General features: G+C 44.0%; 1 protein-coding gene across 1 annotated transcript in view; it reads right to left on the bottom strand.

The window, feature by feature from the left end:
• The window catches only part of LOC139380558 (FERM and PDZ domain-containing protein 4-like), a 59,524-nt gene that overhangs the window by 17,071 nt on the left and 14,718 nt on the right, over positions 1-27,735 (bottom strand). Inside the window, exon 2 of the mRNA XM_071123322.1 lies at positions 5,129-5,245. Within this exon, the coding sequence (XP_070979423.1) occupies positions 5,129-5,245 (117 nt within the window). The remainder of the gene's footprint in view (positions 1-5,128; positions 5,246-27,735) is intronic.

Raw genomic sequence — 27,735 nt, 5'->3', positions numbered from 1 at the left:
CCCCTCTCATTTGAACTAGTCAACATTGACTTTATTTCGGGATATTCCCTCTAGATGGATCTATGTAAATAGACTGCAATTCAATTAGACTATCATGTTAACTGTGTTAATAAGTGTATTTGTAGATCAAACACAGTACATCAATTAATCAAACTGTAATATCCTTTACATTTACACCACATAAACTGTCTACAAAACTGTTTATGTGCCAATTTGTAGCTTTGCATCTCCTCTGTATGTTCCTCCAGTTTTTCCTTATCCAGTATCTCTCCCTTCTCCAGCAGCAGAACTGTAGTATCAGAGGCAGCAATAGCAACTCTTCCCATGGTAGCCACTGTGTTGGGTAATTAGGCCTGTGGGCTGACTGGGGAGACAGTGTGTAAATCACAGTCATTCCTGACACATGTTCCATTCGTCACTGAATAGCCACAATACATCTTTCAAGGCACTGAGTGAGGGCAGGGAAGGTGCAGGCAGGGGCTTCTTGACATTTACACGGAGGCCTATGGTAACAGACACACAGACGTCTTCTTACTGACATTTGAAACACATTGTGAGTAATGTTATATGGTTGATTCCCTTGGTTTTGGGTTGCAATAAAACATATCATATTGCTAAGGTGCCACTGAGACAAAGTCACTTTTGGATTTGTGATGTTGGTTTCAGCACTTATACATGACAACCACAACAGATTGTGTGCAGTGGAAAAACATATGGACATCTGCAACCAGGAAGTGTGCTGTCTCATCTCCAACCACGGCCACCTGCTAGAGATGGCCCGCCTCCCAACGTACTGACAGCCCTCTCAGCTAGCATATTTAATTCCTTGGAAGTTGTGTGAACGTATGTTTTTGGTTTCACTTTGGTTGTTGGAATGAAGCCATACGTTTCCTCTGCTCTCCTCTCCCAAGGCCATAGTCATATTCATAGAGTATGCAATGTCGGTCATTTAGTATGCATGGAAAGGGTACACCCTGATGGTCAGTGTAAAGCAATGCATTTCCTTCCCCATCCACATTACCTTCTATGCGTCCTCCACATGCTCCATGATCTATCTCACTCGTTTACAATAGGAAAAGTGAATGGGAACAGAAGTTTGAAGTTTTCTCTCCTGTCTTCTTATTTCAACAACAACAAAAACGAATCAAATCAAATGTATTTATATAGCCCTTCTTAGATCAGCTGATATCTCAAAGTGCTGTACAGAAACCCAGCCTAAAACCCCAAACAGCAAGCAATACAGGTGTAGAAGCATAGTGGCTCAGAAAAACTCCCTAGAAAGGCCAAAACCTAGGAAGAAACCTAGAGTGGAACCAGGCTATGAGGGGTGGCAAGTCCTCTTCTGGCTGTGCCGAGTGGAGATGGCCAAGATGTTCAAATGTTCACAAATGACCAGCATGGTCAAATAATAATAATCACAGTAGTTGACGAGGGTGCAGCAAGTCAGCACCTCAGGAGTAAATGTCAGTTGGCTTTTCATAGTCGATCATTGAGAGTATCTCTACCGCTCTTGCTGTCTCTAGAGAGTTGAAAACAGCAGGTCTGGGACAGGTAGCACATCCGGATAACTTGAAAACCCTGATTTCTAGGGTAACATTAAGATGTCAGGCTTGACAATCAGTTCAGTGTCTCACTACCCAAACCAGAGGTAACTTGTATGAAGTGGCCAAGAGACTTCATATGATCTCCTACTGCTATTTAGTGGACAAACTGGGAATCAGATAGGGCGTATATTTACATCAATGGATAGGTAGAGCCTTCAGCTGTCTCCTCATATGTATATCAGTTCTGTTTTGTATGTAAAACAAAAAATTATGTTGCAGAAGCCCTGTGTTTTTAAAAGGGCTGAGTTCCTATAGGAATTATGCGCATGTTTAGAGCGACACCACTACGTAAAATGTCTGACTTTATAAAAATATTTTCTTTACAGTTTTGGAACAGTAATTGGTGACATATTTTGTCAAACCTAGACTTTCAAATGTCTTATTCCCCAACATTTGACAATTGGGAATGTATATATTTTTAAATAACGTTCTTAGAATGTTCTCTCAAAATGTTAGTTAGTAAGTAAGGTTTTTTTGTGGTTTTTATGGGAAGTTGTCTTAATGTTCTCTGAACAATTTGAGAACATGACTTTAAATAGAACCATGATTAAACCTGTAGGAAACGTTATGCTGAAGTACTGAAATTCCCACAGAGGAACATTGTCTCTTAACGTTCTCTGAACTATTGGAGGACATTTGAAATGACATTTTTGAACTTTTAGGAAACGTTTTGTTAAAGTCATGAAATACCAAGAAAACATGTTTTTTTTTGTCAAGCTCCTTAAATGTGCTGAGAATGTTCCAAAGCCAAGCAACTATCCTGCACCATTCCCAGAATGTTGTGGAAAGGTTGTATCCAAAATAACCAGGACAACCACGCTCTCACCAAGTTCTTAGAAATATATGGTTCTCAGAACACTCTGTGCTAGCTGGGCTGTGTCTAATGGACACTAATCAGCACCATTAGTTACTAATGTTCTGCAGCTTGCCCCATTCTACAACGTAGAAATATAATCGTTCTAGGACTTTTATTTCTATGATCTACACAATCCTAATAACCCATAGTGACTGATCACTAAGCAGCTGAGTGACTGACCATAAGCAACACAAGATATATAAACATAAGCAACACAAACTATTGTCCTTACTGAGTCTCCACCAGGACCACATCTTCTTAAGAGGAGATCGTCTGAAGGGTTGCAACAAACCATTTCTCTTGAAGTAATTGTGTTGTTTTTTTTGGCCGTGTACTCCCTGCTTGGGTTGCAATGTTCTAGGCACTTTGAATTACCATTGACAAGCAATATAATGCCTAATGTATGAAGTAAAGCTTTTGATAAAGCCAACTTCGGGAAATGATGCTGACTCGCAGCTCTGCTTTCCCCACCTTTTCACCTTAAATGTACTCTTAGATTAAAATATGTTTCCTATATTACAAACAGGTAGATAGTGGGAGGGATGAGAGAGAAAAAGCTAATCATTTATCTTTAAGTCATTTTGTTTTGTTTCTTTGGCCGTGTACTCCCAGCTTGGGTAGCAGTGTTCTAAGCACTTTGAATTACCATTGAGAAGCAATATAATGAGACAGTACAGAGAGGGAGACAGTACATTATAGTCTTAGATATCTTATGGAATTATCCTCCTCTATGATCAGTCTTCATGAAACTGGGCTTTTTGACCATATCACCCCAATGCTACTGATGTAATCCAGCCTTTTAACTCCTATGGACTGTAAATATACACCTCTTTCCAAAGTCATATAGCTAGCTATCTCTGTTATACACTAAGTACACCAAACATTAGGAATACCTTCCTATCATTGAGTTGCACCCCCCCCCCTCCCCAATTTTGCCCTTGGAAGGGCCTCAGTTAGTCGGGGCATGGCCTCTACAAGGTGTCGAAAGAGTTCCACAGGAATACTGGCCCATGTTGACTCCAATACTCCCACAGTTGTGTCAAGTTGGCTGGATGTCCACGGGAAACCGTTACAGTTCTTGACCCAAACCGGTGCGCCTGGCACCTACTACCATACCCGTTCAAAGGCACTTGAATATTTTGTATTGTCCATTCACCCTCTGAATGGCACACATACACAGTCCATGTCTCAATTGTTTCAAGGCTTAAAAATCCTTCTTTAACCTGTCTCCTCCTCTTCATCTACACTGTTTGAAGTGGATTTAACAAGTGATCACAGCTTTCACCTGGATTCACCTGGTCAGTCTATGTCATGGAAAGAGCAGGTGTTTAATACGCTCAGTGTATATGGTGTGATACAGTATGCTTAGTCACTGTCACTGGTTTATTCACGCCTTCCTGTCATGCATACTGTACCCGTTTCGTTAAGGAACACCACAATTAGAACCTTGATCAACTGAGAGATCACTGCGGACACAGACACGCCACGTTACTTATGAGTCTCCTTCCCGTTTTAGCAAGGTTCGAGCCAAACCAGCCTCAGCGATGCGCCTCATCCCGACAGACTATGTACATCCAATGCACTCGGTCCTCCTCTGGAGCTCTTATGTAACCTGTCTGACATCACCCTGCTCAAGCTCTAACCCAAGTATGATAAGTTCCCGAGCCTGTTTCCGACAGTACCTATCTCAATGCAGCACAACGTCACAATATAACATGTCGCAAATCTCTGGGTTTATATGTAATCACCAGTTAAACAATGTGCACATGCAGTACGTAATGTTGTGTTACAGCAGGGTGCATATTCCATGAGTACACACTGTGTCTGAATAAGAAAGCACTATATTATGCATAAAGAGATAAGTACGAATGCCACAGTATGGCTGGGAATCTTGTCTTCTTTTTTTGTGGTTGCAAAGCCTCATCCTCCTACAGAAGCATCATAAGGCATGAAGAAACAGCCAAACACTCACTTGTTACTCTGGGCTTTCTTGCCCGCATACAGTACAGAACAGTACAGTACAGAGCAGAACAATACAGTCAAACCACATTCAGATCATAGGAGAGACAGATAGACAGAGAGGATTATTTTACCTGTAGTCCTCCTCAGATATCCAGAATGGCTATGGATCGATTATGCTGATAGCACTGCACCCCAGCGTCTCTGCAGCTACATGCAGTCTCATAGAGATCAAAGAAAGTCGCTACGCAGGTGAATTCTTTATCAGGAGCCGGCAGAGAACATAATTAGGGTTTAGTTCTCTGCTCCAGAGCTAGCTACAGTAAAGTGGTTGGAGCATGTCTGTGAGTGTGTGTGTGTGTGTGTGGGTGTGTGTGTGTGAGAGAGAGAGAGAGAGAGAGAGAGAGAGAGAGAGAGAGAGAGAGAGAGAGAGAGAGAGAGAGAGTCTGTGTGCAGACAGGGTCTGTGTCTGTGCGCAGCAATGGAAAGAAAAGGGGAATCAGTATTCTGAAGGCACAGATGGAGAGAGAGAGAGACAGAGTGTGGAGGCACTAGGCAATGACGTGGCTGAAATAATCACAGGTTGCCGAAGCCTCCCAAACATCTGGGACTGAGAGAGAACCACTGTCTTCTTTTTTTCTCTCCTCGTTCCTCCTCTCCTCTTCCCTCCTCTTTCCTCCTCTCCTCTCCTCGCCTCGCCTCGACTTACTTGATGTAGCAGTCTCGCCCGTCTCTATTGGTGGCCATGTCCCATCCATTGGGGGGTCCATGAGCGGTGCTCCAGGTGCCAGAAGGAGGTGGCCAGCCTGATGACTTGGTCCTGTGGCTGGGGAGGAGGACAGGGGGAGGAGGTCAGGCATAACATACTTACAGTAATGGCAAAAGTCCTATAGGCTGCATCTTAAAACCCACCCTATTCCCCATGTAGTGCACTACTTTTTACACTAGGTGAGTCATCATGGCACAGTTTGAGGCATCCCAACTCATAACAAGAGGATGCCTAATTTGAACGCCACGAACAATGTTCCTTAACCAGTGTTCAGTCAATGAATGTAAATCACATGAATAATGTAATTGAGACACGTAGGCGTAATTGTCATGCCTCACTCTTGTGCTGTCAGAGGCATGAAATCGTTTTTATTCCGAGATGTCCCCAGATTCCTCAGAAAGCAGGGAACCCGGAGGAATTCTGTGATAAGGGCAGTGCCAGGAAGAGTTCAGAGTTTATAAGTGAGAGAACGGAAACCCATGTGTTACGTCCCTTTTCAGGAAATAATGGATAGTACTGAAAGAGCAAAGAAGAACCCATCTTTCCTATGAAATCTGTGCTGTAATTTGTCTTCCAGCTGGAAATGATCTAAATCAAATCGTCTAAAAGCGAAATCACCAAAGGCTCTAATCCTTACTTTGCCACAACACTTAAATTAAGTCATCGAACAGATCCCTTCCTGTGTCTTCAATGTTCAAGTAACACTCAGAATAGGTCCATGATGAGCCTAAGAGCATGATGGATGCTCCCATACTTTTCTTTCTTTCTTTCTTTCTTTCTTTCTTTCTTTCTTTCTTTCTTTCTTTCTTTCTTTCTTTCTATCTTTCTTTCTTTCTTTCTCTTTCTCTCCCCTCCCCCTTCCCTCCCCCTTTCTTACTAGCTTTTGGTCTCTTTATCGCTCTCTCTCTCTCTCTCTCTTTCCCTGCCTCTCTCTCTCTATGTGAGCAATGGGTGAAGATATGAAAGCTGTGGCAGTAAGTTATGTCACTTCAAAGGCTTGTCTGCTGTGTAACAGGCCTCTTCGCATTCATTATTCAAAGCCTCTCTTTCTTCCCCTCTTTATTTCTCCCCGGTTACCAACCAACTTAATGTCTATGTCTGTGTGTGTGTGGTGTGTGTGTGTGTGTCATATTACATAGCATGCTCTATGCATTAAAACACAACATGTAAAGCAGATTCAAAAGCCAGAGGAGACAAACAATAGACAATAGACAAAAACAAACAATAGACAACCGAGCAGCTATATTGTATAATTCTGCCATGAACGTGACCTGCATGACCTTGATAACAAGGCTTATGTTACTTTCATCCAGCAACAATTAAATAAAGCAACAGCCAATAGGTCTACGGTAGTTCTGAGATTACTTAACCTCGTTAAAAAAGCACTTAAGTGCTACTGGATGCATTGATTCTGCATGTGTTCATATTAAATCATAGGGGAGTCTGCTGGAAATAGCGTCTGTAGCCTACTCTGTAACCCATAGAACAGCAGAGCAGTGGGATAGGCTGGGCTCCAAACGGGTGCAATCTGATTTCCTCCAATACAATAGTGTGTTTTGAGAGGTATTAGCGTTTCCACATGCTATGAATTTATGGGTGCCACAATGCATTAACAGAAAGCAGCAGGTTCCCCTGGCCAGAGGTCCTCATCACATTGATTGTGCCTGCATAATTTCATTATCTTTTTCCCCATTTGGGAAATGAGTTAGCATTGTATTTATTGTCTCTTTCTTACAATTTCCTTTTTAAGCATATTTTTACATCACCAAATACCATGTTGTATTTATTTGGTAAACACTGTACATTATTTCACAGCAGTGGGAATTTTGTGGTATCCTACAATAAGGCATTGGTAATAAAGTTCAATGCCAAATTTGAACTCTCTAAGTGGTGTACTGAATAGCATGACACCATCACTGAAATGTGACTGTGGAGAGTTGAGCCTGTCCTCTCAATTGAGAGAAGTCCTTGAACTCTAATGACACCCATAATCATCAATACTCCACATTCAGAACAGCAAGCAGGGCACCATGCAGCAATGGTGACTATGACAATTCTCCGGAAGTCTTTGCTATACAAATGGAGCATAGTTCTACTCACAGATTCCGAAGATGTGCCTTCAAAATCCCATTCTGAATCGACCAGAAGCTGTATAATATCCATTCTCTTTCTTTTCAGCCACACTCCCCTATCTTTCTCTCCCCTAATGGCACAGTCATTGGTATTTTGATCTTTGCTTTCTGTTATCTGTAGTCCCGGAATACATTATGCCATTGAGGCTGTGTGTTCTGGAGGAAGAATAATAGCCAGTAGAGGAGTTGAGGAAGTTTGCTGCAGTGGTGGACAGTGAAACTAAGCCTAGGTAGGCTTTAATAAATGATGACTACCCTATCTGGCATTAGTAGAGCGCCAGGCCGGGCCCAGGTGGGTAATCCACGCTGCGCAATTCATTACCAGGTTAGGCAGGAGTCAGAGAAACCGGGCCTCTGGACGTTGTTCGTCTCTGATGCTCAAAAATGCTGTTAATAGATGGACAGGGAGTCCCTGTTCAATGTTGTGTTCTGAGAATAAGGGGTTCCTTGAGACTTCTCTTGGAATAAAGAACACCACAGAAAGTGGATAGACAAGAGGATACTGTGTATGTTTTGTTTTTAAGTATGGTACTGGATGTTTAATGAAGAACTATTCAATTCTAATCAATTATCAATCTGTTCTAAAATACCAACATTACCTTCTACAATGTTGTATACAACTGAAACAGAGCAACCTAAGTCCATAAACCACAGACAATAATAAGATCAACAACTTTAAATGACCTTCCTTAGAGTACAGGTAGGTAGGCGATAATTTTCCACCAGCAGTCAACCTTCTGGAAACATTACCGATGGTGAATAATAACCATTAGAAGTATTGCACTCCTGGGAGTCTCATAGCCTCGGTTGCCATGACAATGAAGGTCAGGCATAGTTCAGGCTCTACTTCATACTCCAAGTTTAAACACAAAGATCACAACCTCGCCCGCATTTATTAAAGGGACTTAATTTTACACCGGCTAAATGTCAACCTCTATATGTGTGGGGGAGGAGGAAGAAATATCTTTGCCTCAAAAGGTGTCGGATTTCTGTGCATAGTTTATTAAGTTGACACCAACATCAGCCCAACAATCGACCATAAGGACCCAATGGTCTTGAGCCTGTACGCAGTCAGGGGAGCTATCCCTTTTTCAGTCGGTAATAAACATACCATAACTAAACTAATCTCATCCTTTCTTTATCACTCCGCTCACTACCTCGCACGTTCTCTCTCCTCTCCCTCTCTTTCTTTCTCTCTCGTTGTCTTTATCAACCAGGTTCTGGCGAGAACATGTCATAGTATATTCCCCTGAAGACTTGGTGTTAATGAATGATCTTCCTTTGCTTGATAGGTGGCAGAGACTACACCAAGCACGGCCATTGGAACACAAGACACACTCCACTCTGCTTGAATAATTCACAGGGATCACCTCCATGAGTGAAACTAAAGCCGGACACTGGCATCGACATCCCTCTCAATACCCACATTGAGGGTTAAAGATGGAATCCACAGTAGGGGGGAAACAATGCCACTGTCCACCCCACGGCCGTTGTTATTGTTTTTGTTTTGTCGACAAAGCAGAGGCGGGGAAGGCTGGGGGAGTGTTGCACATCATGGGAAAATGGGTGAAATTGCAGTACAAATGCTGCCGCTCTATCCCGCGCGCAACGATGTCCGAGGGAAAGTAACAGTGTTCAGTGTCCGCAGTAACTTCTTTGTTGTTGTAATATCGCAAACGGACGTGGCGGTTTCACCATTGAGGATTCAAGTGGCTGTCGGCCATTATGGCTACAACAAGACACACATCATTATAAACAGGAAATAGGTATAACCCCTGATGTTTATTGTGCTTGTGGGGCAATACGCAGTTTTATTATCCTTAAAGGGCCAATCTGCCGTTTAAACAATAACAATCCCCACCACTGTTTTGGTAAAAAGCTGAGTGATGGGGCTGGAGAAATGTAACTACTCTCAAATTCATAGACAGGGCTATGGATGATCAAAGTTATAGTTTTAACCATATTTTGAGGCTATACAGTGTTTGTTTACATTTACTTTCCTAACAAAAATTGGAGATATATACGCTTATATTGTGGGTTCTGATGGGGTTCGACTGAGCTCATGAGGCATTAATAAGTTATACTCTTAAAAAAATCAATGTGTACATTATTATTATTATTATTTTACATTGGATGTCTAAAATTGGATGTGGCAAGTGCATATTGACCCTTTAATCTACAGTAAACAGCCCTATAGGAGATTCCAATGTATTTGCCCCTCACTACTGTACTATTAATATTAAAATACCTTAGCTACAAGCAGAAAAAATTGTAAAAACAAAAATGTTTATCACCATAATGTCATGACAGTATCTGCTGCTGTACAGTACAACAGAGTTTTCTTCAACATAAACACTGCATAAAATCCCCAAAGTGGGAGAATATTGCTAGTGTTTTCAGGTGTATTGGAAGTCATTTTCAGCTGTGTAGTGAAAATGTTGCGTAACTGGTTTAACATCTGCCACTCTGTTGACACCCCCCCCCCCGCCCCCGCCCCCGCCCCCGCACACACCTGTTCCCTATGTTCCCTGGTAGAAAGTAGTGCACTAAATAGGGAGTAGGTTGAGACGCATACCAAAGCTCTCAGACAAGATGCCTCCTCCTGGGGTGGAGAGGCACCTGCTTTGGCATCTGACATTTTGGGGGGAGTGTGAAAGTAATGTCTCCCCTCTGTTTGACCCAGCTAGGGAGTTCCTACCATATAATTAGGAATCAGAAACCAACTAAGGGTCCATTACTTCCACTCATACTATCAGAACCGGGGTTACATAATAAAACTTGAGTTCTCTTTCAAATACTTGTTTCTCAAATTTTTGTTGGTGTTGTATTTTACCCTCCATTTTCCCCCAATTTTGATCTTGTATCATCAGTGCAACTCCTCATCGGGCTCGGGAGGTGAAGGTCGAGTCATGCGTCCTCTGAAACATGACCTGCCAAACCGCACTTCTTAACAACCGCCTGCCAGCCAAACCAATGTGTCAGAGGAAACACCGTTCAACTGACGACCGAGGTCAACCTGCAGGTGCCTGGCCCACCACAAAGATTCGCTAGAGCACGATGAGTTGGGAAAAGCCCCCCCGTCCAAACCCTCCCCTAACCCATACAACGCTGGGCCAATTGTGCGCCGCCCTATGGGATTCCTGATCATGGCTGTGATACAGCCCGGGATCGAACCTGGGTCTGTAATGACACCACTAGCACTGCGACGCATTGCCTTAGACTGCTGCGCCACTCGGGAGGCCCCTCAAATACCTGTTTCAATATCTTACAATGTGGATATGGCCAACTCCCATATCACAGACATGCTCCGTTTACTGCTCTTCCCTCGTGGACTGCGCACCACCCTGTGAGCGATGCCTCTGTCACCACCACCTTCCTCATTGATACTACCGCTAGGGGAGTGCCAGAAACGAAGATCGAGGGGCTCGTCTAGTGACAGAAAGCCAAAAGACATTCTGAGGTTATTGTTCATCTTTCGATTGAGGTGACGTTGTGTACACATACATTGTGAGTCTCTCATTCTCAGTTGACCTAGCGGTACAACAACTGAGATGGTTGTGAGGTGGGTTACAAGGGAAGCCGTAACTCACACTGCATGCTCCTGTGTCAGGGAGAAAAGCAGGTAATCGTCTACGCATGCAGAGGCTCTCAGCCCCCTGATTCTCAGGGATGCTAGAGCGCCTCCACACCCTTGCTGAACGTCCAAGGAGGTAGTGCTAACAAGGGGACAGCGACGTATTCGTAGGCTGAGCCCTAAAGGAAAAACTGAGAAACCTCTTGTGTGCTGGCAAAATACTTATGTGAAAATAAGCGTCCTGTAGGTCAAACCAGTCGACCCAGGGAATAGAGAGTACAGAACGTGAACTTTCTCAGATAGCTGTTAAGGACCCGTAGGTCCAGAATGGGGCGTATCCCCTCCTTCTTTTGGGAACCAGGAAAAACCGGGAGTAGATGCTGTTAGGGCTCTCTTTCGCTGGTATTGCTCTGATTGCTCTGTTGCTCAATAGAGAGGAGATTTCCTGCTCTGGTATTCAAGCTGAGTCACCACGGGATTCTAGCTATTGAATCTAAAATCCCTTTGAAAACAGGTGGCTTCATAGCAAAGAAGGCTGCTGAGGGATCACAGCTCATAATAATGGCTGGAACGGAGTAAATGGAATGGCATCAAACACCTGGTAACCACGTGTTTGATGTATTTGATACCATTCCACTGATTCTGCTCCAGTCATTACCACCAGCCCTTTCTCCCCAATTAAGGTGCTACCAAAAAACCCTGGTGCCAGTGTGTTGCCCTTTCCCTGCCGCGAAGGCTTGGCTCGTCAAGGGTTAGACTGGGTTGCTGCAGTACTGGCCCAAACAGTTCCCTCGGCTCAATAGGACCGTCAAGGAAATCTACTTGTCCAAGAGGCTGGACAAGTTGAGCCACAGGGCTCTCTCCCCAACACAGCAAGGCTTGTGGAGCACCCACAGCCTTGAATGGCACCTCTGGAGGCCTGAGATTGAAATCTGTAATGATGCAGATCTCCTTCAATAGGTTCTGGATAGCTGTGTCGATGTCCAAGAGATTGCCTATCTCCAGTAACAAATGGGCCTGGTAAGCCAACAGTAGGGACATATTGTTCAACGCCCGTACTGAATGTGCCACAGACAAGTAGACCTTCTCTGTCTTCCCAGGGAGAGAAGTGCCAGTCAGTGACTAGGCACTGTGGTTGAGGTGGTTCGCCAGGGCCAGCTTGCCGAACCCTAGCTCCTCCATGTCCATGATAGCAAAATATCTGGTTTGGACTATGCTGGACCAGTTGCATTTGGCTTTTGGCCACGCAAGCTGGGACCGCTGGGAGGATGGGGATCACAATAAATACCAATAAATACTAATACCGATACACAACACTATTGACAGAAGCTAAGTTCCTACGTTCAGCAGCATTAACCTCACGGTTCGCCTGAAAACAGTTAAGTAGGAAGACAGGGATCTAGTCATGCTGAGGAGAGCTTTAGGAGCCGTAGTGATCTTCTGCAGGGAAAAGAGGTGAGAATGAGCGTAGGACAGATGAGTGGCACCTTATAAAACTCTGCCGAAGTTCTATCAACACATCGACTGTAGTACTCGCGCTGCTAAAACACTCAACCACTGCTACTCCAACTTCTGAGATGCCTACAAGGCCCTCTCTCTCCCTTCGGCAAATCTGATCTTCATTTTACCCCTCCCTTCCTAAAGGCAGAAACCCAAACTGGAAGTACCCATGCTAAGGACTATTCAACGCTGGTATGACCAATCGGAATCCATGCTTCAAGATAGTTTTGATCTCTCGGACTGGGATATATTCCGGGTAGCCTCTGAGAATAATATTGACGAATACAAGAACATGGCGACTGAGTTTATCAGGAAGTGTATAGGAGATGTTGTACCCATTGTGACAATTTAAACCTACCCTAACCAGAAACTGTGGATAGATGGCAGCGTTAGCGTAAAACTATAGCACGAACCATCGCATTTAACCATGGCAAGGTGACTTCGAATATGACCGAATAAAAAACAGTGTATTTATTCCCTCCGTATGCCAATCAAACAGGCAAAACGTCAGTATAGAGACAAAGTGGAGTGACAATTCAATGGCTCCGACACAAGACATATGTGTCAGGGTCTACAGACAATCACGGACCACAAAAGGAAAACCAACCAGACACCAATATCTTGCTTCCAGACAAGCTAAACACCTTCTTCGCCCGCTTTAAGGATAACAGTGCCACTGACGTGGCCCGCTAACAAGGACTGTGGGCTCTCCTTCTCTGTGGCTTACATGAGTAAAACATTTAAGCGTGTTAACCCTCGCTTGGCTACCTGCCCAGACGGAATCCCTAGCAGCGTCCTCAGAGCATGCACAGACAAGCTGGCTGGTGTGTTTACGGACATATTCAATCTCTCCATATCCCAGTCTGCTGTCCCCACATGCTTCAAAATATCCACTATAGTTCCTGTACCCAAGAAAGCAAAGGTAACTGAACTAAATGAACTATCATTAAGTGCTTTGAGAGACAAGCCAAGCATCATCTACCTTACCAGACACCCTAGACCCACTTCAATTCGCTTACCTCCTCAATAAATCCATAGACAAAAATGTTTTAAAGAATTTATTTCACCTTTATTTAACCAGGTATGCTGGTTCTAATTTACAACTGCGACCTGACCAAGATAAAGCACAGCAGTTCGACACATACAACAATACAGAGTTACACATGGAATAAACAAACATACAGTCAATAATACAGTAAAGAAAATACAAATATATATACAGTGACTGCAAATGAGGTAAGATAAGTGAGGTAAGGCAATAAATAGGCCACGGTGGCGAAGTAAATACAATTTAGCAATTAGACACTGGAATGGTAGATGTGCAGAAGATTAATGTGCAAGTAGAGATACTGGGTTGCAAAGGAGCAAGATAAATAAATAAATACATTATGGGGATGAGGTAGTTGGATGGGCTGGTTAGAGATGGGCTATGTACAGGTGCAGTGATCTGTGAGCTGTTCTGACAGCTGGTGCTTAAAGCTTGTGAGGGAGATATGCCTTCAGTGATTTTTGCAGTTCGTTCCAGTCATTAGCAGCAGAGAACTGGAAGCAAAGGCAGCCAAAGGAGGAATTGGCTTTGGGGGTGACCAGTGAGATATACCTGCTGGAGAGTGTGCTATGGGTGGGTGCTGCTAAGGTGACAAGTGACTGAGATAAGGCGGGGCTTTACCTAGCAGAGACTTGTAGATGACCTGGAGCCAGTGGGTTTGGCGACGAGTATGAAGTGATGGCCTGCCAACGAGAGCGTACAGGTTGCAGTGGTGGGTAGTATATGGGGATTTGGTGATAAAACGGATGGCACTGTGATAGACTGCACCCAGTTTGTTGAGTAGAGTATTGGAGGCTATTTTAGAGATGACATCGCCGAAGTCAAGGATTGGTAGGATGGTCAGTTTTACAAGGGTATGTTCGGCAGCATGAGTGAAGGACTCCTTTTTGCGAAATAGGAAGCCGATTCTAGATTTAATTTTAGATTGAAGATGCTTAATGTGAGTCTGGAAGGAGAGTTTACAGTCTAGCCAGACACCTTTGTACTTGTAGTTGTCCACATATTCTAAGTCAGAACCGTCCAGAGTAGAGATGCTGGACGGGCTGGCAGGTGCGGGCAGCGATCGGTTGAAGAGCATGCATTTAGTTTTACTTGCATTTAAGAGCAGTTGGAGGCCACGGAAGGAGAGTTGTAATGGCATTGAAGCTCGTCTGGAGGTTATTTAACACAGTCTCCAAAGAAGGGCCAGAAGTATACAGTATGGTGTCATCTGCGTTGAGGTGGATCAGGGAATCACCAGTAGCGAGAGCGACATCATTAATATATACAGAGAAGAGAGTCGGCCTGAGAATTGAACCCTGTGGCACCCCCATAGAGACTGCAAGATGTCCGGACAACAGGCCCTCCAATTTGACACACTGAACTCCATATGAGAAGTAGTTGGTGAACCAGGTAAGACAGTCATTTGAGAAACCAAGGCTGTTGAGTCCGCCGATAAGAATGTGGTGATTGACAGAGTCGAAAGCCTTGGCCAGGTCGATGAATGCTGCTGCAAAGTAATGTCTCTTATCGATGAAGGTTATGATGTCATTTAGGACCTGGTGCACCCATGACCAGCTCTGAAACCAGATTGCATAGCGGAGAAGGTACGGTGGGATTCGAAATGGTCGGAAATCTGTTTGTTAATTAACCTTGCTTTTGAAGACCTTAGAGAAGCAGGGAAGGATAGATATAGGTCTGTAGCAAATTGGGTCTAGGGTGTCTCCCCCTTTGAACAGGGGGATGACTGCGGCAGCTTTCCAATCTTTGGGAATCTCAGACGATACGAAAGAGAGGTTGAACAGGCTAGTAATAGGGGTTGCAACAATTTCTGTAAATAATTTAAAAAAGAGAGGGTCCAGATTTTCTAGCCCGGCTGATTTGGAGGGGTCCAGGTTTTGCAGTTCTTTAAGAACATCAGCGATCTGGATTTGGGTGATGGAAAAGTGGGGAGGCTTGGGTGAGTTGCTGTGGTGATTGCAGGGCTGTTGACCGGGGTAGGGGTAGCCAGGTGGAAAGCATGGCCAGCCGTAGAAAAATGCTTATTGAAATTCTCAATTATAGTGGATTTATCGGTGGTGACAGTGTTTCCTAGCCTCAGTGCAGTGGGCAGCTGGGAGGAGTTGCTCTTATTCTCCATGGAGTTTACAGTGTCCCAGAACATTTGTGAGTTTGTGCTACAGGATGCAAATTTCTGCATGAAAAAGCTAGCCTTAGCTTTCCTAGCTAATGCAGAATGCCACAGGATGTTTTTGTGCTGGTCAAGGGCAGTCAGGTCTGGAGAGAATCAAGGGCTATGTCTGTTTCTGGTTCTAGATTTTTTGAAAGGAAGGCACTTTTAAAGAATGACCAGGCATCCTCTACTGGCGGGATGAGGTCAATATCCTTCCAGGATACCCGGGCCAGGTCAGTTAGGTAGGCCTGCTTGCTGAAGTGTTTTAGGGAGCGTTTGACAGTGATGAGGGGTGGTCGTTTGACCGCAGACCCATTACGGATACAGGCAATGAGGCAGTGATGGCTGAGATCTTGGTTGAAAACAGCAGAGGTATATTTGGAGGGCAAGTTGGTTATAACGATATCTATGAGGGTGCCCGTGTTTACGGATTTGGGTTTGTACCTGGTGGGTTCATTGATAATTTGTGAGAGATTGAGGGCATCAAGCTTAAATTGTAGGATGGCTGGGGTGTTGACAATTTCCCGGTTTAGGTCACCTAGCAGCACGAGCTTTGAAGATAGATGGGGGGCAATCAGTTCACATATGGTGTCCAGGGCACAGCTGTGGGCAGAGGGTGGTCTATAGCAAGCGGCAACTGTGAAAGACTTGTTTCTGGAAAGGGGGATTTTTAAAAGTAGAAGCTCGAATTGTTTGGGTACAGACCTGGATAGTAAGACAGAACTCTGCAGGCTATCTCTGCAGTAGATTGCAACACCGCCCCCTTTGGCAGTTCTCTCTTGTCGGAAAATGTTATAGTTAGGGATGGACAATTCAGGGTTTTTGGTGTTCTTTCTGAGCCAGGATTCAGACACGGTTAGGACATCCGGATTGGCAGAGTGTGCTAGGGCAGTGAGTAAAACAAACTTAGGGTGGAGGCTTCTAATGTTAACATGAATGAAACCAAGGCTTTTACGGTTACAGAAGTCAACAAATGACAGAGCCTGGGGAATGGGAGTGGAGCTAGGCACTGCAGGGCCTGGATTAACCTCCACATCACCAGAGGAACAGAGGAGGAGTAGGATAAGGGTACGGCTAAAGGCTAAAATAACTGGTCGTCTAGTACGTTCAGAACAGAGAGTAAAAGTAGCTGATTTTTGGGCACGGTAGAATAGATTCAAGGCTTAATGTATAAACAAATGTATGGTAGAATGTGGATACAGTGAGGGTAAACCTGTGCATAGAGTCTCGATGAAAGAGATAATGTCCCTAAAAATATCATTTAAACCAGGTGATGTCACCTGGTTTACTGGGAGATGTTTCGTATTGCGTCAGATAACAACATTGACGAATACGCTGATTCGGTGTGCGAGTTCATTAGAACGTGCGTTGAAGATGTCGTTCCCATAGCAACGATTAAAACATTCCCTAACCAGAAACCGTGGATTGATGGCAGCATTCGTGTGAAACTGAAAGCGCGAACCACTGCTTTTAATCAGGGCAAGGTGTCTGGTAACATGACCGAATACAAACAGTGCAGCTATTCCCTCCGCAAGGCTATCAAACAAGCTAAGCGCCAGTACAGAGACAAAGTAGAATCTCAATTCAACGGCTCAGACACAAGAGGCATGTGGCAGGGTCTACAGTCAATCACGGACTACAGGAAGAAATCCAGCCCAGTCACGGACCAGGATGTCTTGCTCCCAGGCAGACTAAATAACTTTTTTGCCCGCTTTGAGGACAATACAGTGCCACTGACACGGCGTGCAACGAAAACATGCGGTCTCTCCTTCACTGCAGCCGAGGTGAGTAAGACATTTAAACGTGTTAACCCTCGCAAGGCTGCAGGCCCAGACGGCATCCCCAGCCGCGCCCTCAGAGCATGCGCAGACCAGCTGGCCGGTGTGTTTACGGACATATTCAATCAATCCCTATACCAGTCTGCTGTTCCCACATGCTTCAAGAGGGCCACCATTGTTCCTGTTCCCAAGAAAGCTAAGGTAACTGAGCTAAACGACTACCGCCCCGTAGCACTCACATCCGTCATCATGAAGTGCTTTGAGAGACTAGTCAATGACCATATCACCTCCACCCTACCTGACACCCTAGACCCACTCCAATTTGCTTACCGCCCAAATAGGTCCACAGACGATGCAATCTCAACCACACTGCACACTGCCCTAACCCATCTGGACAAGAGGAATACCTATGTGAGAATGCTGTTCATCGACTACAGCTCGGCATTCAACACCATAGTACCCTCCAAGCTCGTCATCAAGCTCGAGACCCTGGGTCTCGACCCCGCCCTGTGCAACTGGGTACTGGACTTCCTGACGGGCCGCCCCCAGGTGGTGAGGGTAGGCAACAACATCTCCTCCCCGCTGATCCTCAACACTGGGGCCCCACAAGGGTGCGTTCTGAGCCCTCTCCTGTACTCCCTGTTCACCCACGACTGCGTGGCCACGCACGCCTCCAACTCAATCATCAAGTTTGCGGACGACACAACAGTGGTAGGCTTGATTACCAACAACGACGAGACGGCCTACAGGGAGGAGGTGAGGGCCCTCGGAGTGTGGTGTCAGGAAAATAACCTCACACTCAACGTCAACAAAACTAAGGAGATGATTGTGGACTTCAGGAAACAGCAGAGGGAACACCCCCCTATCCACATCGATGGAACAGTAGTGGAGAGGGTAGCAAGTTTTAAGTTCCTCGGCATACACATCACAGACAAACTGAATTGGTCCACTCACACAGACAGCATCGTGAAGAAGGCGCAGCAGCGCCTCTTCAACCTCAGGAGGCTGAAGAAATTCGGCTTGTCACCAAAAGCACTCACAAACTTCTACAGATGCACAATCGAGAGCATCCTGGCGGGCTGTATCACCGCCTGGTATGGCAACTGCACCGCCCTCAACCGTAAGGCTCTCCAGAGGGTAGTGAGGTCTGCACAACGCATCACCGGGGGCAAACTACCTGCCCTCCAGGACACCTACACCACCCGATGTCACAGGAAGGCCATAAAGATCATCAAGGACATCAACCACCCGAGCCACTGCCTGTTCACCCCGCTATCATCCAGAAGGCGAGGTCAGTACAGGTGCATCAAAGCTGGGACCGAGAGACTGAAAAACAGCTTCTATCTCAAGGCCATCAGACTGTTAAACAGCCACCACTAACACTGAGTGGCTGCTGCCAACACACTGACACTGACTCAACTCCAGCCACTTTAATAATGGGAATTGATGAGAAATGATGTAAATATATCACTAGCCACTTTAAACAATGCTACCTTATATAATGTTACTTACCCTACATTATTCATCTCATATGCATACGTATATACTGTACTCTATATCATCGACTGTATCCTTATGTAATACATGTATCACTAGCCACTTTAAACTATGCCACTTTGTTTACATACTCATCTCATTTGTACATACTGTACTCGATACCATCTACTGTATCTTGCCTATGCTGCTCTGTACCATCACTCATTCATATATCCTTATGTACATATTCTTTATCCCCTTACACTGTGTACAAGACAGTAGTTTTGGAATTGTTAGTTAGATTACTTGTTATTACTGCATTGTCGGAACTAGAAGCACAAGCATTTTGCTACACTCACATTAACATCTGCTAACCATGTGTATGTGACAAATAAAATTTGATTTGATTTGATTTCGCATGTGTGTTAGGTGGAACTAAAGTGTTCAATAAGGCATATTGAGCAGGACTAGAGGCTCTACAGCGAAATAAGGCAATAAATAATAACCAAAACAGCAATGGACAAGGCATATTGGCGTTAGCGAGAGGCATGCGTATCCGAGTGATCATAGGAGTCCAGTGAGCGGCTTCAGGCAGCTTGCAGGCCGGGGCTAGCAAGCTAACAGAAGTGCCTTGGAGGGACGTCACGAAGGAAGAAAGTCTGTTGTGGCTGATGTGCTCTGGACAGCAAGCAGGCAGCGGCTAGCATGCTAGCGGATGGGATTTCAGGGGACGAAGCGACGGCGGAGCCAGTTGAGAATAAACACATCGGGTAAATCACATTGGTGGTCCAGTCATGATGAGTTGGCAGGGGTCCAAGCCAGTTGGCAAAATAGGTATTTTAGCCCAAGTAGTGGCTAATGGACCTCTTTGGCTAACCGGGAGATGGGCCTAGCAAGGTTAGCTCCAGGCTAATTGGTTCTTGCTTCGGGACAGTGACGTTAGCCAGGAGTGGCCACTCGAATAGCTAGCTGCGATGATCCAGGTGGAGAAATAAAAGGTTCAGAGCTTGCAGTAGGAATCCGGAGTTATAGAGAAAAATAATTTTTGCTCTAGTTTAAGTCGCGCTGTGCAGACTGGTGAGAGTTGTCTGTGCTAGAGGTGGCTGATGACCGCTAGCAGTGGCTAGCTGACTACTAGTTAGTTAGCTGGCTAACTTCTGTTGGGGTTCCGGTTCAGGCGAGGGTTCAGCCGACGGATCAGAGGGGCAACGTATGGTGGGTATAGTGGCCAAAGAATTTGCCCGATGGGCCTCTTAAGCAAACAGTCCGATGTACTTTAGCCAGTTAGCTGGTAGCCAGTTAGCTGGTAGCTTTTGATGAGTTGATAAGTTCTTAAGTATAAAGATAGCAGATCCGTACCACATTGGGCGAGGCGAGTTGCAGGAGAGAATATTCAGTCTGTACATAGAAAGTGGTATTAAAATATTAAATATATATATGGGGGAAAAAAAAGGAAAAACGATGTTAACAAGGGACAGGAAGGGACAAGACAAAAACATACGTCTGACTGCTACGCCATCTTGAATCACAAGAGTGACGATGCAATCGCCGTCGCACTGCACACTGCCACATCCATTCTGGACAAAAGGAATACCTACAGTTGAAGTCAGAAGTTTACATACACCTTAGCCAAACACATTTAAACTCAGTTGTTCACAATTCCTGACATTTAATCGTTGTTAAAATTCCCTGTCTTAGGTCAGTTAGGACCACCACTTTATTTTAAGAATGTGAAATGTCAGAATAATAGCAGAGAGAATTATTTATTTCAGCTTTTATATTTTTCATCAAATTCCCAGTGGGTCAGAAGTTTACATACACTCAATTAGTATTTGGAAGCATTGCCTTTAAATTGTTTAACTTGGGTCAAACATTTTGGGTAGCCTTCCACAAGCTTCCCACAATAAATTGGGTGAAATGACAGAGCTGGTGTAACTGAGTCAGGTTTTTTGGCCTCCTTGCTCGCACACGCTTTTTCGGTTCTGCCCACAAATTTTCTATAGGATTGATGTCAGGGTTCTGTGATGGCCACTCCAATACCTTAACTTTGTTGTCCTTAAGCCATTTTTCCACAACTTTGGAAGTATGCTTGGGGTCATTGTCCATTTGGAAGACCCATTTGCGACCAAGCTTTAACTTCTTGACTGATGTCTTGAGATGTTGCTTCAATATATCTACATAATTTTCCTTTCTAATGATGGCATCTATTTTGTGAAGTGCACCAGTCCCTCCTGCAGCAAAGCACCCCCACAACATGATGCTGCCACCCCCGTGCTTCACGGTTGGGATGGTGCTCTTCGACTTGCAAGCCTCCCCCTTTTTCCTCCAAACATAACGATGGTCATTATGGCCAAACAGTTCTATTTTTGTTTTATCAAACCAGAGGACATTTCTACAAAAAGTACGATCTTTGTCCCCATATGCAGTTGCAAACCGTAGTCTGTCTTTTTTTATGGCGGTTTTGGAGCAATGTCTTCTACCTTGCTGAGCGGCCTTTCATGTTATGTGAATATAGGACTCGTTTTACTGTGGATATAGATACTTTTGTACCTGTTTCCTCCAGCATCTTCACATGGTCCTTTGCTATTGTTCTTGGAATTATTTTCACTTTTCGCACCAAAGTATGTTCATCTCTAGGAGACAGAACGCGTCTCATTCCTGAGCGGTTAGATGGCTGTGTGGTCCCATGGTGTTTACACTTGCGTACTATTGTTTGTACAGATGAACGTGGTACCTTGAGGCGTTTGGAAATTGCTCCCAGGGATGAACCAGACTTGTGGAGGTCTACAATCTTTTTCTGAGGTCTTGGCTGATTTTCCCATGATGTCAAGCAAAGAGGCACTGAGTTTGAAGGTAGACCTTGAAATACATCCACAGGTACACCTCCAATTGACTCCAATTATGTCAATTAGCCTATCATAAGCTTCTAAAGTCATCACATAATTTTCTGGAATTTTCCAAGCTGTTTCAAGGCACAGTCAACTTAGTGTATGTAAACTTCTGACCCTCTGGAAGTGAAATAATCTGTCTGTAAACAATTGTTGGAAAAATGACTTGTGTCATGCACAAAGTAGATGTCCTAACCGACTTGCCAAAACTATAGTTTTGGTTGAAAAACAAGTTTTAATGACTCCAACCTAAGTGTATGTAAACTTCCGACTTCAACTGTATGTAAGAATGCTGTTCATTGACTACAGCTCAGCATTCAACACCATAGTACCCTCCAAGCTCATCATTAAGCTTTTGGCCGTGCCCTGTGCAACTGGGTCCTGGACTTCCTACTGGGCTGCCCACAGATGGTGAAGGTAGGATTAAACATCTCCACTTCGCTGATCCTTATAAGTGGGGACCCACAAGGATGCGTGCTCAGCCCCCACCTGTACTCCCTGTTCATCATGACTGTTCACCCATCATCACATTTGCAGATGACACAGCAGTAGTAGGCCTGATTACCAACAATGACAAGACAGCCTACAGGGAGGAGGTGAGGGGCCTGGGAATGTGGTGCCAGGGAAATAACCTCTCACCCAACGTCAACAAAACAAATTAGCTGATTATGGACTTCAGGAAACAGCAGAGGGAGAACCCCTCCATCCACATAGATGGTACCGCAGTGGAAAACGTGGAAAGCTTCAAGTTCCTCTGCGTACACATCACTGATAAACTGAAATGGTCCACCTACACAGACAGTGTGGTGAAAAAGGCGCAACAGCACCTCTTCAACCTCAGGAGGCTGAAGAAATTTGGCTTGCCACCTAAAACCCTCAAAACTTTTACAGATCCTGTCGGGCTGTATCAATGCGGTCTGCCCCATAACCGGGGGCAAACTACCTGCCCTCCAGGACACCTATAGCACACGATGTCACAGGAAGGCCAAAAATATCATCAAGGACAATAACCACCTGAGCCACTGCCTGTTCACCCCGCTATCATCCAGAAGGCAAGGTCAGTACAGGTGCATCAAAGCTGGGACCGAGAGACTGAAAAACAGCTTCTATCTCAAGGCCATCAGACTGTTAAATAGCCATCACTAGCACATTAGAGGCTGCTGCCCTATATACATAGACTTGAAATCACTGGCCACTTTAATAATTGAACTCTGGTCAATTTTAATAATGTTTACATATTTTGCATTACTCATCTAATGTATATACTGTATTCTATCCTATTCTACTGTATCTTAGTCTATGCCGCTCTGACATTGCTCACCCAAATATTTATATAATATTTATATAATTCCATTCCCTTACTTTAGATTTGTATGTATTGTTGTGAAATTGTTAGATAGTACTGCACTGTTAGAGCTACAAACACAAGCATTTCGCCACACCAGCAATAACATCTGCTAAACACGTGTATTTGACAAATACAATTTAATTTGATTTTGAAAGAGAACCTATGAAAACATTGCATCATTTCAAGCCTAAAGTATGAATGCTACACTTGAATACTTGTCTTGCAGCAGAAATGTAGAACTACTGTCATGGTGAGCCATTGAGCAGGTCCATGTTGTGTAGCATCTCTCACTGTTTATTTGGCATATGTAAAGGTAAAAAAAAAAAATGGTGTAAACCACCTACATCACACGTGCAAAATGATCAGCAGGAGGAGAGAATAATTAACAGAGTAAATGGAGCCAAATCCAGACCCCAGAGTGGTGTGAACACTTCACAGTTGTTGTCCATACAGTAAGGAAGGAGAGTATGGGTATCTAGCGCCGTGCATTGGATTCTGCTACTGGGCAAGACCCTCTATCCATATTTTACTATTATTTAAAAAGAGCTGAATATTACATTCCCCTATTTGTAAGTGCTGATATTGTTGTCATGGGAAACTACTACGTTATGGCTGGCAGTGTCTGTCTGTCTGTCTGTCTGTCTGTCTGTCTGTCTGTCTGTCTGTCTGTCTGTCTGTCTGTCTGTCTGTCTGTCTGTCTGTCTGTCTGTCTGTCTGTCTCTCTCTCTCTCTCTCTCTCTCTCTCTCTCTCTCTCTCTCTCTCTCTCTCTCTCTCTCTCTCTCTCTCTCTCTCTCTCTCTCTCTCTCTCTCTCTCTCTCTCTCCCTCTCTCTGTTCTCTCTCTCTCTCTCTGTTCTCTCTCTCTCTCTCTGTTCTCTCTCTCTCTCTCTCTCTCTCTCTCTCTCTCTCTCTCTCTCTCTCTGTTCTCTATAGGGTATTTTACATTGTAGCTAATCTCCTCTGTGTTGAGAAAAATTGACATCTGGGAATTAAACCACCCGCCAAGATCTTACTGAGTATTGTTGTTGTGAGTGTGGTTGAAATCCTGCTGTCTTTTTGTCTGAACACTGTCTACATGTTATTCGGGGAGAGCCAGAACATAATCAAATAGAGATGTTCTTCCTCATTTAGCCTGGGAGGAACTATGTCTGTCTGCACCAGTTCCAGTGTGAATGTGTGTCCTATGTTATATAAACCATGGGCTGATCTGCTTCTACTTACACTACCGTTCAAAAGTTTGGGGTCACAAATTTCCTTGTTTTTGAAAGAAAAGCAATTTTTTTTGGTCCATTAAGCATTAAAATAACATCAAACTGATCAGACTTTGGGATGCTGTGGAATATAGAAATGCTGTGGAAAATAATTGGAATATAATTGGAAATCAGTTGTAGACAGACGCGCGTACACGCACGCACACACACCCACACACACACCCCCACACACACACACACACACACACACACACACACACACACACACACACACACACACACACACACACACACACACACACACACACACACACACACAGAGAAATGTATTACACTATTGCCAGGCACACACACGCCACTCAAACCACCATGGCAGTACTTTGCTGTACTTACAGAATAAACTGTATCAACGTATGTAACAGCATGTTATTTACAAATCACAAGTTGTATACTATAATAAAGAAAATATTGAAATACTCTACAAAGATACTATTTCGACACTGTGTATATTTCCATAGTTCACTTCCATAGTTCACACCCCTCCCCAAACCCTTTCATACTGTACAGTATAAACCCTGTCCAGACCCTTTCATTCTGTACAGTATAAACCCTCCCCAAACCCTTTCATACTGTACAGTATAAACCCTGTCCAGACCCTTTCATACTGTTCAGTATAAACGCTCCCCAGACCCTTTCATACTGTACGCTATAAACCCTCCCCAAACCCTTTCATGCTGTACAGTATAAACCCTCCCCAGACCCTTTCATACTGTACAGTATAAACCCTCCCCAGACCCTTTCATTCTGTACACTATAAACCCTCCCCAGACCCTTTCATACTGTACAGTATCAACCCTCCCCAGACCCTTTCATACTGTACAGTATAAACCCTCCCCAGACCCTTTCATACTGTACAGTATAAACCCTGTCCAGACCCTTTCATACTGTACAGTATAAACCCTGTCCAGACCCTTTCATACTGTACAGTATAAACCCTCCCCAGACCCTTTCATACTGTACAGTATAAACTAGAGGTCGGCCAATTATGATTTTTCAACGCCGATACCAATACCGATTATTGGAGGACCAAAACAAGCCGATACGGATTAATTCGGACAATTTTTAATTTTTATTTGTAATAATGACAATTACAAACAATACTGAATGAACACTTATTTTAACGTAATATAATACATCAATAAAATAAATGTAGCCTCAAATAAATAATGAAACATGTTCAATTTGGCTTAAATAATGCAAAAACTAAGTGTTGGAGAAGAAAGTAAAAATGCAATATGTGCCATGTAAGAAAGCTAACGTTTAAGTTCCTTGCTCAGAACATGAGAAGATATGAAAGTTGGTGGTTCCTTTTAACATGAGTCTTCAATATTCCCAGGTAAGAAGTTTTAGGTTGTAGTTATTATAGGAATTATAGGACTATTTCTCTCTATACGATTTGTATTTCATATATCTTTGACTATTGGATGTTCTTATAGGCACTTTAGTATTGCCAGTGTAACAGTATAGCTTCCGTCCCTCTCCTTGCTCCTACCTGGGCTCGAACCAGGAACACATCGACAACAGCCACCCTCGAAGGAGCGTTACCCATGTAGAGCAAGGGGAACAACTACTCCAAGTCTCAGAGCGAGTGACGTTTGAAACGCTATTAGCGCGCACCCCGCTAACTAGCTAGCCATTTCACATCGGTTACACCAGCCTAATCTCGGGAGTTGATAGGCTTGAAGTCATAAACAGCGCAATGCTTTGCGAAGAGCTGCTGGCAAACGCAGGAAAGTGCTGTTTGAATGAATGCTTATGAGCCTGCTGCTGCCTACCATCGCTCAGTCAGACTGCTCTATCAAATCATAGACTTAATTATAACATAATAACACACAGAAATACGAGCCTTAGGTCCTTAATATGGTCGAATCCAGAAACTATCATCTCGAAAACAAAACGTTTATTCTTTCAGTGAAATACGGAACCATTCCGTATTTTATCTAACGGGTGGCATCCATAAGTCTAAATATTCCTGTTACATTGCACAACCGTCAATGTTATGTCATAATTACGTTAAATTCTGGCAAATTAGTTTGCAATGAGCCAGGCGGCCCAAACTGTTGCATATACCCTGACTCTGCGTGCAATGAACGCAAGAGAAGTGACACAATTTCACCTGGTTAATATTGCCTGCTAACCAGGATTTCTTTTAGCTAAATATGCAGGTTTAAAAATATATACTTCTGTGTATTGATTTAAAGAAAGGCATTGATGTTTATGGTTAGATACACGTTGGAGCAACGACAGTCCTTTTTCGCGAATGTGCACCGCATCGATTATATGCAAGGCAGGACACGCTAGATAAACTAGTAAAATCATCAACCATGTGTAGTTAACTAGTGATTATGATTGATTGATTTTTATAAGATAAGTTGAATGCTAGCTAGCAACTTACCTTGGCTTCTTACTGCATTTGCGTAACAGGCAGGCTCCTCGTGGAGTGCAATGTAAGGCAGGTTGTCAGAGCGTTGGACATGTTAACCGTAAGGTTGCAAGATTGAATCCCCGAGCTGACAAGGTAAAAAATCTGTCGTTCTGCCCCTGAACAAGGCAGTAACACATCGTTCCTAGGTCATCATTGAAAATAAGAATGTGTTCTTAACTGACTTGCATAGTTAAATAAAGGTTTAAAAATATATATATTTTTTAAATCGGCCAAATCGGTGTACAAAAACACAGATTTCCGATTGTTATGAAAACTTGAAATCGGCCATTCCGATTAATCGGTTGAACTCTAGTATAAACCCTCCCCAGACCCTTTCATACTGTACAGTATAAACCCTCCCCAGACCCTTTCATACTGTACAGTATAAACCCTGTCCAGACCCTTTCATACTGTACAGTAAACCCTCCCCAGACCCTTTCATACTGTACAGTATAAACCCTCCCCAGACCCTTTCATACTGTACAGTATAAACCCTGTCCAGACCCTTTCATACTGTACAGTATAAACCCTGTCCAGACCCTTTCATACTGTACAGTAAACCCTCCCCAGACCCTTTCATACTGTACAGTAAACCCTCACCAGACCCTTTCATACTGTACAGTATAAACCCTCACCAGACCCTTTCATACTGTACAGTATAAACCCTGTCCAGACCCTTTCATACTGTACAGTATAAACCCTGTCCAGACCCTTTCATACTGTACAGTATAAACCCTGTACAGACCCTTTCATACTGTACAGTATAAACCCTCCCCAGACCCTTTCATACTGTACAGTATAAACCCTGTCCAGACCCTTTCATACTGTACAGTATAAACCCTGCCCAGACCCTTTTATACTGTACAGTATAAACCCTGTCCAGACCCTTTCACACTGTACACTATAAACCCTCCCCAAACCCTTTCATACTGTACAGTATAAACCCTGTCCAGACC

Source organism: Oncorhynchus clarkii, chromosome 22, assembly GCF_045791955.1.
Source record: "Oncorhynchus clarkii lewisi isolate Uvic-CL-2024 chromosome 22, UVic_Ocla_1.0, whole genome shotgun sequence".
Taxonomy (NCBI): Eukaryota; Metazoa; Chordata; class Actinopteri; order Salmoniformes; family Salmonidae; genus Oncorhynchus; species Oncorhynchus clarkii.
The sequence above is the reverse complement of the archived record's forward strand: the minus strand, read 5'-3'. Positions and strand labels throughout refer to the sequence as shown.